The sequence below is a fragment of the Octopus sinensis genome, linkage group LG14, assembly GCF_006345805.1.
Source record: "Octopus sinensis linkage group LG14, ASM634580v1, whole genome shotgun sequence".
NCBI lineage: Eukaryota > Metazoa > Mollusca > Cephalopoda > Octopoda > Octopodidae > Octopus > Octopus sinensis.
This window is the reverse complement of record NC_043010.1, coordinates 38,301,604-38,316,603: the sequence shown is the minus strand read 5'-3', so window position 1 is coordinate 38,316,603 and position 15,000 is coordinate 38,301,604. Positions and strand designations below refer to the sequence as shown.

At 33.5% G+C, this 15,000-nt stretch overlaps 1 protein-coding gene and 1 long non-coding RNA gene across 3 annotated transcripts in view; both read left to right on the top strand.

Annotated features, from left to right (window-relative positions):
• LOC115219073 (multiple epidermal growth factor-like domains protein 10) overlaps positions 1-7,464 on the top strand; it is a 103,398-nt gene extending 95,934 nt beyond the window's left edge. The window contains exons 20-24 of one of the 2 annotated variants that reach the window (XM_029789135.2): positions 1-11; positions 894-1,103; positions 1,539-1,757; positions 3,268-3,387; positions 7,059-7,464. The exon at positions 1-11 is cut by the window's left edge and continues 79 nt beyond it. In XM_029789135.2, coding sequence (XP_029644995.1) covers positions 1-11; positions 894-1,103; positions 1,539-1,757; positions 3,268-3,387; positions 7,059-7,174 — 676 coding nt within the window. In that variant the 3' untranslated portion in view covers positions 7,175-7,464. The remainder of the gene's footprint in view (positions 12-893; positions 1,104-1,538; positions 1,758-3,267; positions 3,388-7,058) is intronic. The other variant, XM_029789138.2, reaches the window with a different exon arrangement.
• Positions 7,465-9,706: 2,242 nt separating this feature from the next.
• LOC118765965 overlaps positions 9,707-15,000 on the top strand; it is a 20,583-nt gene continuing 15,289 nt past the window's right edge. The window contains exon 1 of the long non-coding RNA XR_005001871.1: positions 9,707-10,826. This is a non-coding gene — a long non-coding RNA (uncharacterized LOC118765965). The remainder of the gene's footprint in view (positions 10,827-15,000) is intronic.

Here is a 15,000-nt window from a genome sequence, read left to right as displayed (position 1 = left end):
GGGCTGTACAAGTATGTATTCTGTTCTTTTTTTCTGCTTTTCTTCCTTTTCTGAACCATCCCCGCTTTTCCATTGTATGCGTATGTGAGTGTGAGTGTGTGCGGAGGAAAGGATGTGTACATCCGTCTCTTCATCCAGCCATCTGTCCGTCTATCCTTTTGTATTTTACATACCCGTGTTTCTAGCTAGCCCATGTTATTATTCCGCTATATACTATATGTACTTACATGCGTGCGAGACGGCACACATACAAACGCCCGTTTGTGTATTTGCTCGCGTATTTATATATATGAGTGTATATATGTATATGTATATATATTATATGTATATGTATATATATATATATATATATATATATATATATATATATATTATATATATATATTATATATATATATATATATGTATGTATGTTCTGTTACTGTATTGTTTCTATCCGTAATTTTCTGTCCTACTTTTGTTTTGTTGTCTTTTTCGTTTTGCCCTTCTTTGTCCATCATCGTACCGATATTCCGTACTACTGGCACAACTGGATGAGCAGTACCATGGAGTTTAATATCTTCCGAAACTGCGCTTATAGCCTGGATTTCCATGGCTGATGAGAGGTAGTTCTGTGTGTTCCATGGCTTTCGTTCATTTCCCGTTAATCGTTTATAAACTCCCTTTTGAATTTTCTCTACAATCATTCACCCCCTCCAGCCATTCATCCATCAATTCTCCCATCTATCTCTCTCAGCTATCTAATCGATAAGCTCTTTGGTCTCCCTCCCAACATCACTTCATCTCCCGCTTACTTCCTCTCTTTCTCTTCCCACCTTTCCCTCTTTCTCTATCGCCATCGAAAATCAATCTTTCCCAAAATTAACTATTCGTATATGCTACTGTTTCCACAGTAAAGATAGCCAATGCTGCTTACGGCATGGAGAGCCAAGAGAAGCCATCCATGAGCGCCACCACTATGGTGCTGATTGTTCTCCTCGTAGTCCTTATCATCGTATTGATTTCTATGGCATTCTATTACCGAAACAAGCTGCGCCGGTTGGGACTACAAGCGGCTGAAGGAGCTCAAAGAGTCATGAAATATAAGCACAATGTGGAAGTCGGTAAGTTACATCCTCTTTTATATCATGCATAATATACATATATACATTACATACAAATATATGCATACGTGCATATATGTATGTATATAGATATAAAGACCATCTCAATCACAGATTTTTTAATTACTTTTTTTAACTAAACAGTTTGAAGCTTCGAATACTGACAGAATTTCTCATGTAGAACACGGTTTACTCTGAACGCTTTTGACCAAGTTATTTCGTGTTAAAGTTGTCGTATATGGGTCTATAATTTTTTGGTTCATTTGTTTCTTCACATTTTGGAAGCAGGAATGTTAAACCATTAACTAGCCAAGAGAGCATCATGCTAGGGTGTTGCAAAACATCGTTGTAAAGTTCTGTTAGCACTCCATGGCTCTTATTATTATTATTATTATTATTATTATTATTATTATTATTATTATTATTACCATTCAGCCGGAATTGACAACCCCATCTATGGAATGCCATCTCCCAATAATACCCGCATCCCTATTTCCGGTCCAATATTCCAAGATGGTGGACCAACAACTACAACGGCAACTGTTGCAGGTGCAGCTGGCGGAATAACTAGTCCACCAACACAGAACGTGCAACTTGATCAACACAATAACATAGCTAAATCAGCAAACCCCAGCAAAAACGTCAACCAACTAGGTAAGTGTCGTTTTATGTGTGTGTGTGTGTGTGTGGTGTGTGTGTGTGTGTGTGTGTGTGTTTTATGTATATGAATATATATACCACTTAATAATTTGGAGCCATGACATTAAATCTACATAATGAAAGAATAAACGGAGTTTATCTTTTTCGGATACACGATGTAAAATATAGGTGCGAGATCTTATCGCGTGATTATCATTGTTTTGTTGGTGTATGTGCATGTGTGTGATAATTTATCATTGTGGTGTGTGTATGCATGTATGTGTGTGTGTGTGTATGTGTGTGTGTGTGTGTGTGTGTGTGTGCGGTGGGGTATCATTATTTTATTTGCATATGTCTATGTGCATGATGGTTATCATTGCTGCATGTGAATAGAATTTAAATTCAGCAACCAGCTCGTAAATTTTCACTTTAAATTTACTGCAATCATTTCGTTGAACATTCAAAGCATTACGCCGTCCCCGAGACAGTGTCGCTAGTAATTTGTGAAAATCTAGCTAACTTGTAAATAGCCTTCGTGATTATGTATACCCACGTCTCCAAAGGGCGGCCTGCAAAGTGATGATGGTTGAATAACCTAGAAAGCAGTCATGGACATGCACGATCGACTGTAGCACCAGGAGAGGAATAGGAGAGAATGGAAGAGGGTAAGAGAAGAGAAAGAGAGAGGAAAGAGAGGAGGGAGTGGAGGAGAAAGGAGAAAGAAGAAAGAGGAGGAGAGAAGGGAGAAAGAGGAGGGGAAAAAGAGGATAGAGAAGAAAGAGGGGAGAGAGAAAGGAGAAGAGAGGGGGGAACGTGAAGAGTAGAGAGAGGGAGGAGGAGATAGGGAGAGGAAGAAGTGAGAGACAGGATGAGTTGAGAGAGAGGAGGAAGAGGGCTGCGTGGATGTCCTACTAAGTCTTGGGTTCCCACTACAGAAAAAAGAGCATGGATGGTTACGGCTGGAATGTCTTTACCAATAGATAGACTCGATCAGAGTTAATCTAGAGTTACAGAACATCAATAACAACACTTCATTTTAGAGTTTCTATTTGTGCATAGAGGAAGCTCACTGGGAATGTTATGTTCGATGCCCTAGCGTCCTATCCCGGAAATGAGATAAGTGGAGATATATCTCTCATTTGTTGCATGCAATAGAAAATGTATTAAGCACTGATTCATTTGGCCCTTCTTTGCGTCTCTTGAGGCCATTTGAAATTTGCCTTAAAAGTTAGTGCGTACTGTGTGTGTGTGTGCGCGCGCGCTTGTGTCTTTGAGTGTGTATGTATGTGTTTACGTATGTGCAAGCTTGTGGTTGCATTCACAAAATGTGAAAGTGTGTTTTTAGAGTGTTTGTGCGTGTGGGGGGGGGGAGGCGTATTTTAGGAGAGATTTTTTCCTGCGATTTAAACGATGCTAAAATCAAAATTTATTTCGTTATGACGTGTGCCTTGGAGTTTCTTAATGCTTAATCTAATGCCTTAAGTTTTAATTTCTGGCCCTTTGGCCCTCGTTTCTTCCCCTCCAGGGGCCACAGCAGGCATAGATGCAAATAAAGTCGACAATAAGCAAATAGAACGAGACATGTTAAGTAACATGGTTGAGAGCGGTTACTCCATTCCTGTCCGAGTGGCTCTTCCACATGACGGTAAGTCAACAGTGTTTCAGAGAATGAATTAACTCAGACACGCCACCCGCTTGAATAACAACAGTCAAGTTAGTGTTAACATATATCATAAAATAAACATTTAAAAGCGAAGAAATAAGAAAGAGAACAAAATAATATTAGTCAATGACTAATATTATATATCTCAGCAAAGAAGGGAAGATAACACTGGACATGTTTCGGTCTTATTATCACCTCATAAGAAGGCGGTGAGTCAGCAGAGTCGCTAGTGCGCCAGGCAAGATGCTTAGGAGTCTTTCGTTCTGAATACAAATTCTGTCTTTTTTCCTTTCGGGTCGATAAAATAAATACCAGTTGAACACTGGGGTCTATGTAATCAGCTAGCCCCACCCTTCTTATAAATTTCAGTCCTCGTGTTTAAAGTAGAAACGATTATTCCCTTATCAGTGAATAATAGACTTCAAGTGGCGATGAAAGAATCACCAAGTAAATGGTGATTTAATGTGCCTGGAAATCTCTCGTCATATATCTTGTGACCTCGTCAGCGACTCTCCATCCCACGTGTCTCCTGCTGTTCTGTTCTGTCCATTCTAATCCATTCTAAATGGACTAGACACTACAGGAGAAGACATGAAGAGTTCACAGGACGTATGACGAAAGATTTCCAGACAAAGGATATAAAATAAGAAAAATAATAAATCCGATTTAATGTAAAGTAAATGGTAATTTAACGTGCATTTAATGTGTTAACACGAACTTAACTATCATTTATCATGCAGATGGTGTCACTAAATTGTTTATTCGCTGAACAGTTGTATGTCTCCACGCTGAACAGTTTGTATGTCTCTACGCTTAACATTTATATATCTCTACGTTCGCCATTGTACAATCTTGTACTCACGATAAAAGACATTCCAGCCACGAACATCCCATTTATTATCTAGACATAGTGTATTTAAGTCTAAATTTATTTTGTTATCCAGACATAGTGCACATAAATCTAAATTAATTTTTAATTCTAAATTAAGATTTAAGGTTAAATTAGCAAATGTGTTGTTGATAATTTTTCTTTTATAGACAGTAAAGTGTGATTGGCAGAGGCAATTGTGTTGGTTCCATCCTATTTAAGTAAGACATCCATGTCTCGGCACATATTCACTGTGTGTGTGTGCGTACATATATACAGTAATCTCTCGCCATATCGCGGTTCACCTACCGTGCCCTCAGTACATCGCGGATTTTTCTGGCTAATATATGTAAATTTATATCACGGACTCCTCAGTATATCACGGGTTTCTGCGGCCGATAGGTATTTATATTTTTTTAGGTTTTAATTGTTTCTGTAGGAGGCTTCGGAACGTAACACCCACGATAGTTGAGGGATTACTGTACATACAATCTCATTAGGGAATATAATTCCAAACTTACAGTGAAAAATTCAATTTAGAAATACTAAATCAAATTTCACAAAATATAATATACATATATAAATAAGAAAGAAAAACACTTTTTATCAATTCAACAATGAAAAAATGTAATTATACCATATAGAAAAAAAAATTACATCCTATGGAAAAAAATTAAATATAAGATAAAAACATATACCAATGATTAAGTAATGTACATTACTTAATCAAATTACTTAATTAAATTTTCAACTATTGAATTGATAAAAGGTGGTTTTTTCTTATATATATATATAGATATATATATATATATATATATATATATATATATATAATATATATATATATATATATATATTCGTCACTTCGTGTATTTCACGTTCTTTATATATAAAGTTTTATTCTATATATATATATATATATAATGGAGAAATTATTCAAAATGTATAAGTGGATGATGAATAAAGCACCAGCACTGTTTCGATTACCTGTTATTATCCGTAGATTGCTGGAACTTCATAGTGGTGGTTGAGGTAAATAGTATTAATAAAATTGATTGAAAAAAAAAAGATTTTATTTAGTACAACACATGTTTCGATCTGTTCTGGGTTTCTTCGAGTACATAAATAAATCGAAAAATAAAAAGTCTCACAACAGATTCGGTTTTACATATCTTTAAATGTCCGTCAACTTTGGGAACGAGTGAAAAACAGAGAAAAGTTGAAACGCGAAAAATTCAAATAAGAACGTGAAAATTCTAGTTTAGAGAAAATGACGTAATGAACCATCGCTGTTGTAACTGCTGAGAAAGAAAAGGAAGTAGAAAGGAAGATAATATTTAGACGAAAACAATTATGAGTAAGAAGTTATGCAACAGTCTAAGGGATAAATGTATCCGTAGGCACTACAGGTGTATTACTTAACTATGTATAGGCCTTGCTATACGGTTAACAGGAGTTTGGTATTTTAAATGATAAACCGTGGTTTAATATATTCAGATAAGAAAAGAAATGGATCAACAATTAACAATTAGAAGTTGATCAATGGTATTAAATGGTCATAGTTTAATTGTAGTTAAAATAACATTTACAGCTATATATATATTATAATATATATATATACATATTTGTATGTATGTATGTATATAGATGTTGTATATATATATATATATATATATATATATATATATATATATATATATATATATATATATATATACATATATATATGTATATATAGGAGAGGAAAATAATAATGCTAAATTGAATGCTAATTGAAAGTAAATTTTTATAAAATTGGGTGTATGAAAAATTAAAAAAGAAAAAAGAAATCAAACCAGCTTTAATTGCAAGGCAAATTTTCAAGATTTGGAAGGAGAAAAATTTTTTTTTTAAATTTGCCTTCCAATGTAAGCTGGTTTGATTTTTTTTTCTTTTTTAATTTTTTAATTTTTCATACACCCAATTTTATAAAAATTTACTTTCAATTTAGCATTCTGCCTTATTTTTTCCTCTCCTATCATTTCTCCACGTGCGGTTAACATAACCCTACCATTTACTGACTTATACATATATATATATATTGTCGTTGAAAGCTCGAAACAGGTAGCAATAAACAGTTGACAACTGAGGAAGGCTTAGACATCCTTTGGTATTTTGTCCTGTACTTATCTCTTGTGTGTTTGCATACTTTTCACTTGTGATGTCCTGTACGATTATGTGTGTATCTCTCTCTCTCTCTCTCTCTCTCTCTATATATATATATTATTATATATATATATATATATATATATAGAGAGAGAGAGAGAGAGAGAGAGAGAAAGAGAGAGAGAGAGAAGGGGGAATAGCAATAAGAAGTGTGTCTTTTGCGGTAGGAAATCATTTCGTCTATATAAATTAAACTACAGTTTACCCGCTAAATTACCTGCTGCCGTATACCTTTTACCAAGGATTATACCTACTGAGGTAATTACCAGGAGTGCCTTCGGATATATCTATCCCTCTAACTTATACCTACACCACACGCGCACACACACACACACACACACACACACACACACCATCATATTATATATATATAATATTATATATTATATATATACATATAATATATATATATATATAATATATATATATATATATATAATATACAATATATATATATATATATATATATAGACATACATATAATATATTATATATATATAAATATATTATATTATATGTGTGTGTATGTCTATATGTATGTCTTTTTTTCGTCTCTTATCTTGTCCTATGTATTGAACAGGTAAAGATGGACCCGAAGAATATTATTACGACAGATCGAAACTTGGAGAGAGCGATCAGGATGAAATAAGCGAGGAAGACTTCAATAAAATAACGCAGCAACCAGGAAAATTCTAATTTGAACTCACAAACAACTCCTTCGTTGTTTTTGTTTTATTATATTTTTTACTGTTTCTTCTGTTTTTTTTTTGTTTTTATTTTCTTTTTTCAATACTTTTGTTTGTTTTTTTCTCATGATTTATTTTATTATTTTTGTTATTGTTTTATGTATTGTTGTTGTTATTGTGTTGGGGGTGTCGGGATAATGTCAAGGGACAGAAGTAAGAGCTGGGGTTTTTTTTGTTGTTGTTCATTTTTATCGTTTTGTTTTTGTCTCTATTTTCGTTTGTGTTTCTTGATAACAGAAAAAAAAAAGTAAAAGCTAACATTGGGCACAAGGCCCTGAATTTGCTGGAGGGAGTGTATGATAATCATTTATATTGAACTCAGTACTTCACTGGTAACTATTTTATATCGACCCCGGAAGGATGAAAGGCATAGCTGACTGTGATGGGATTAGAACTTCTTTCTGAGGCAAATCTTTTTTATGAACATGATATCAGTCTTTTGCAGATAACGTAGTTTTTATTTCTATATGTGGATGTGTGGTAAGTAGCTTGCTTATTAACCACATGGTTCCGGGTTCAGTCCCACTGCGTGTAACCTTGGGCAAGTGTCTTCTGCTATAGCCTCGGGCCGACCAATGCCTTGTGAGTGGATTTGGTAGACGGAAACTGAAAGAAGCCTGTCGTATATATGTATGTGTGTGTATATGTTTGTGTGTCTGTGTTTGTCCCCCTAGCATTGCTTGACAACCGATGCTGGTGTGTTAACGTCCCTGTCACTTAGCGTTTCGGCAAAAGAGACCGATAGAGTAAGTACTGGGCTTACAAAGAATAAGTCCCCGGGTCGATTTGCTCGACTAAAGGCGGTGCTCCAGCATGGCCGCAGTCAAATGAATGAAACAAGTAAAAGAGTAAAAGAGTATATGTATTGTTTTACGTGAAAACGCTACACATAATGTTATACGAGGGGTATATGAAAAGTCTTGAGTCTCAAAAAAAAAATAGAAAAAAAACACGGTACAAAACTTCTGATGAAGGTACAACACTTCAAACTTTTCATACACTCCTCGTAATGTTAAGATTCCTTCTTACTCGGAACACTCAAACAAACGCTCTTGCGGCAAATATTTAAACCCACAATAGCGTCACGTTGATCGCGCAGTTTCTTTAACATAATTATTTATCCAGAAAAAAACTGAATGTTGAAATGTCCCGAAATGAGACGTTGTTGTTATTGCTGTTGATAAGATTATAACTTCTCAAACTATAAACCTCTAATCTGTAGAGATAAAACGCTGTCAAATATTTACAACCACACTTGCTTTAATCTTCTCATATATTGCAATTAGACTGCTTGACGGTTTAAGATATTGGCTGGAGATCACTGTCAGGTGTTACTTAGTGTTTTATCGAATAATTCCACCATTGTTTTTGTTTTTTTTATTGATTTTGATAATTTGTGCTTCCGTCCAGTATTATTGGTTTTATACATTCCCTTAGAAGTGCATAATCAGTTCATTCTTATATTTCATTGGTAAATTTGATTTGCAAACTTTTTGTTCTTGTTTGCTTTGTGACAAAACCGGCATAGGAAGAGAGGGGATGGTACGTTTTCGTCTGTTTGTAGTACTCTTTTGCACACTAACGCCAGAACAGGTTATAGGATTGCTGATATAAATGTATGTTTTATCAATTTTTTTTAAATATTCATAGAGAGAAAAATTGCAAATGTAGGAATAAAATGTTTATTACAATACACGAATTAAAGAAAATAGCAGAAACATAGTATCAAAGTTTCTATATATCTATAGTGTAAATAGAGGTAAATGTTTGTAGTGTTCACGTCCACAATGGGATGAAGTTCAATAGCTATACAATAAATTGAGATCGATAATATGAGTACGAGAGTCGATATAATTGATTATAAACCCTTCAGGATAGTGCTCCAGCTAAGCCGAAGCAGTCGGAACCAGTATATGAGTACTGATATGGTTTAAACATCAAACGTATTTTTATATATTAGATATTTTACATCAACAAGTTCGGGTAACCAGAGTTTAGCCTGAAAAATTAGAAACAGAAGATTAAAAAAAAAAGAGAAAGAAATGAAGAAAAACAGAGAATGACAACGATAAGCGGAATGACGAAATAATAATAATAATAATAATAATAATAATAATAATAATGATAATAATGATAATAATAATAATAATAATGATAATAATAATATAATAATATAATAATAATAATAAGATAATAATAATAATAATGATAATAAAATGATAATAATGATAATAATAATAATAATGATAATAACAATAATAATAATAATAATACTGATAATAATAATAATAATATCATAATAATAATAATAATAATAATGATAATGATGATAATAATAATAATAATAATAATAATAATAATAATAATAATAATAATGAATAATATAATAATAATATAATAATAATAATAATAATTATGATAATAATAATAATAATAATAATAATAATAATAATAATGATAATACAGACGGGTAGTCATGATGGGTATATTGGGCTTCGTATATTTTACCCCAGTGTCACTTTGATGGCATGAACTGCTCTCACTCAATAATAATAATAATAATAATAATAATAATAATAATAATAATAATAATAATTATAAAACAAGAGTCAGAAGATGGAGGGAAAGACAGATGATAATGAAGTAGGGGCAGTCGAAAATGGAAAAAGGGATGGAAACATTAAGGCAAAAGATCTAGTGAACAAAATGAAGAAGAAAAAAAGGCAAACCCTGCCAACATAATTGGTAGACCAAGATCTAAGAGTGAGAGAAAGTTGTGGTGAAAGAGTAGAGCAGGGTTCGCCACCACCCCCTGCCGGAGCCTCGTGGAGCTTTAGGTAATTTCGCTCAAAATAAACACTCACAACACCCGGTCTGGGAATCGAAACCGCGATCCTATGACGCGAGTCCGCTGCCCTAACCACTGGGCCTCCACTACAGCAACATTGTAGACCAGGTAGAACTGCTAATCGTCTGCACTATTCTATTTCCAGACTTACTTCTCGGGTTTAAATAATGAAAGATGGTCTTTGAATAATTCGGGAGATGCACGCAGAAAGGCAAGAATCCAAACAATAGAGCGTCTATTTATTCCTAATACACCCTGGCAGATTCGAACGTGAATATGCGAATGACTGTTACTTTCCTTCATCGGAAAACATCCCCATTTAGACGATGTGTGTTCATAATACGCCTGATTCACCGAAGACAAATATTTGAATATTTGTCGAAGAACCGCTGGAGTGGGTGGACTATACGCCTTCCTTGTGCTATTTCATTGCGTCCCTTTATGTTCTGAGTTCGAAACCCGTCTAGGTCAGTTTTGCTGTCCTTCCTTCCTTCTGGGGGGTGGGAGAAGGGTTGATAAAATAGGTAGCAGTGAAGTACTGAGATTGATACGATTGACTATAGTATGCATCTTCAACATTTGAATGTCTCTGTGTGTGTGCGATATTAAGCTGTGAAGGGCATTGAAGCTTTGCACGTCTCTTCAAAGTCTTGGAATTACGAACAGCAGACTCCATCACTGTATTTTTCTTAAACCTTCTTCTCTCATCATCATCATCTCTTTCTCTTTCTATCATACAGACCAACAAATATGTGTGTATCTCTCTCACACACACAACTACCACACACACACACACACACACACACACACACACACACACACACATACGTATATATCAATCGGTAGGTTGGCGGACTTGACAGAGGCGTCACGTAGAATATGCTGTGATATTTGCTCTAAGTGTCTGCACACTGTTCATATCCTGCCTAAGTAAAACCTTGCCTCTCATGTTTTTTTCGGGATCGATAATCGATAAATAAAGAACTAGCACAGCTATCAAATCCTAGGTGTTCCAATGGATGGAACGAAGACAGAAAAGTCGAGCAGGTGTTTATATCTATCACGATAAAAAAATAAATAAGCTTCTTACACAGCCACACACACCACACACACACACACACACACACACCACGGTAAAATTTGGCACGAAAAGATAACGCAAAAACATTCGGAAAACAGAAAACACACGCACAAAGGACGTGGACAGGCTCACCCCTCATTAGTTATCGACCAAAAGTCATCACATTTTCGATATACCCAAATATCTGTTTCTCTGTTTCATTATCCATCAATCTGTGTGTCTCTAGTATGTTTTCCTGCGCTTTTTTTTTCCAGCTTTTATATCTTACTTGTTTCAGTCACTAAATTGCAGCCATGCTGGGGCACCGCCTCGAAGGGTTTAGTCGAACAGTCCACCAGAGAGCTTACTTTTTAAAGCCTGATACTTATTCTATTGGTTTCTTATGGAGACGTAAAGAAAACAACACCGGTACCAAGCGGTGGGGGGATAAACAAAATACATATACCACACACACACACATACATATATATATAATATATATATATATAATATATATATATATATATATATATATATATATATATATATATATATACTATATACATACATAATATATTATATATGATATATATATATATATATATATATATATAGTATACATACACATTTTTGTTTATATTATATACATCATATACAAGCACACTCACACACACACACACACACAAGACAGGCTTGCATATAGATTGTCAGTCAAATCCACTCACAAAGGATTGGTCGACCTAGGGCTAAAGTAGAAGGCACCTGTCGAATATGCCAAGATGTAGACAGACTGAAACCGGAACTACATGGTAGCAATGTAGGCATCTTAACTACACACACACGCACACACACGCACACACACACACACACACGCACCGTGAGAGGGGGGGCTGTTTGTATATTATTTAAAATTTTGTATATATATATATTTTTTCTCCCAATTCTGATTATAATGATGATTGTAATAATATAATAATAATAATAATAATAATAATAATAATAACAACAACAACAACAACAACAATAATATTAATAATAATAAAAGTAATGATGATGATAATTATTTTGGGTTCATAGGAACAATTGATGAAATTAATGCAAGTGCTCGACTACTACTACTACTACCACCACCACCACCAATACTACAACAACAATCACTACTACTACTAATAATAATACTGATAATAATAATAATAATAATAATAATAATAATAATAATAATAATGATGATGTTTATATTATTTGCCAGATGTTTAATACACAAATACATAACAGTTAAATGCAAAAAAAGAATACAAGTATTTGAAAGTGTATATATACATATATACACACAAACTAAATGCAGTTGATATAATACAATATATAAAAATATGTATATATATATATATATATATATATATATATATATATATATATTATATATATATATATATATATATATATATATATGTATAGTAAATGCAAAGCACAAACAACAAATCAATATGAGGTTTTAAATATATGTAATAAGCGTATAAATAGTTGCCATACATGCATACATACATATATATATGGTGGTTGTCTGCTCCTTATGCAGAGTCTGACCACCTCTTGTACTTACGCCTTAGATCCATGATGGCGTCTGATGTGGCTTTTAAAACCAGACAATGTATTGAAAAGACACTCACATAGATTGCCTATCCGATTTGAGTCACCAAGATCTGCAGTTAAGTTCTGATCTTTGTGAATCTTAAAACGTCTTTTGAGGCCACTGTTAAATTTGCAGACATCATGGTATACACGGCATACATAAACACATACATATACATGCATACATACTACCTACATACATATATATATATATAGATATATATATATATATATATATATATATAATATATATATATATATATTATATATTATATATATATATATTATATTATATAATATATAATGCATACACGTGTGTATTTATTCACCTGTATATAGATACACACACATAATACACCTAAATATATATAAAATACATACATATGTGTACTTATTCACCTATATGTATACACACACACACATATATATATATGTACATCTACACATACATACATATATTCCTTGTAGAGACACACAAACATTAATCTGTATATATAAATAGTAATAATAATAAAGAATATATTATAAACTTTTGAATAGATATTTTGTCTTTTTTCTTTATTTAACCTTTGCCTTATTTTGGTATTTTGAGTATTTTGAAAATTATATGTTATTATGTCGCTGATATCCACACATCAACCCATGACGCGGCCGACAACCTGTGATCATACTTGCTCATTAGGTTTTTCCACGGAATACACTATTACAATATGCAGCACATCCCACCATAAACTCACCATTCATAAATGTTTCTGCAGCGAACGCATACATTACACTAGTTTTAACAATGAGGGTAAATAAAAAGAAATTCAATGAACCACTAGTTACATGAAGACACCATTATCATTCACTTAACGTTTCTAGCGTCACACCAATGGCTATGTAAAATATGGGAAGTTTTTTTGCTGTACCCTGTACACTAAGACAGTCGTTTAAATATAAAACTATATAATTTTATTTCATATGGAAAAACTGAACGAAGAGATCGTGTATATTAACATGTTTTCCATCCACCCATAGTTTACATAAGCCTAGTCTAAGCTGTTTGTATAGGAATCTCTAACTTGTCGAATAAGAAAATTTGCTAATGAACGATAACTGACTACAACAAAGCACTAATAACTCGAGTGTATAAGAATGAGATTAAATGAACCGCTAATTATTTGACACCAATACACGAGGAAGAAAATTGCCATATCACCTGGTTCAATTCTTTCCTGTTAAAGATTAGTTCTAACACACACACAAACATATATATAATCCTAAATATATATAGATTTAAGGAATTAACGTTTGCCTTTCAACTATCATTGTAAGAAATTATTCAATAAAGAAAATTTTAAGTTAAGTTATAGCTGTACGGTAAAGAAGAAAATATAAAATCACAAGTACCACAACTAAACCAACAGAAGTAAATTGTTCACTCAGAGACAAAAACAAAACAACAAAAGACAAAAAAACTAATGCCTCCTGATTACTCTTACAATACCGATGCAATTTCCTGTGAATTAAAGATGATCTTCACAAAGCAAACTCTAGATAACTGAGATAAACACTATAGTGGCATAGTGGAGGGCAGTTATAAGCATCGTTATTCCAAGCGATAGGGAAGGCGCGTGGCTTAGTGATTAAAGTATTCGGGTGACGATCGTAAGGTTATGACTTCGATTCTCAGTGGCTCGTTGCTTCCTTGAACAAGACACTTTATTTTACATTGCTTCCAATCCACTCAGCATGGTAAAAATGAGTTCTACATGTATTTCAAAGGACCAGCCTTGTCATATTCTGTGTCACGCTGAATGTACCCGAGAATTTCGTTAAGGGTATGCGTGTTTGTTCGTTAATTTCACCGGTGATCGGATCAAGTGGAACCCTCGCCGTCGTAATCAACGAAGCGCCAATTGTTTCAATCGATGCTTTCTCATTCAAAATCATAAACAAATGGATTACTTCCAAACACTAGATATATTTGGAAATTGAAGGTACGACGACTAAATTCTACAGGAAACATTTTCCATGGCTGTAAGTTGTATTTGAGCAAGGCAAAAACATACAAATTATGCCAAAGAAATATGATCACTGTGTAAATCCTAGACTAGTGACATTTTATAAAACAGACACTTTAAGAAGTGTGTTAAGGAATCCTGAGAAGGCATACAACAACTTCATAGAGCAACTTTACTGTATTGTATCATATTATGAATGCGTATCTGCACGCTTTCATAACATGTTATAATAC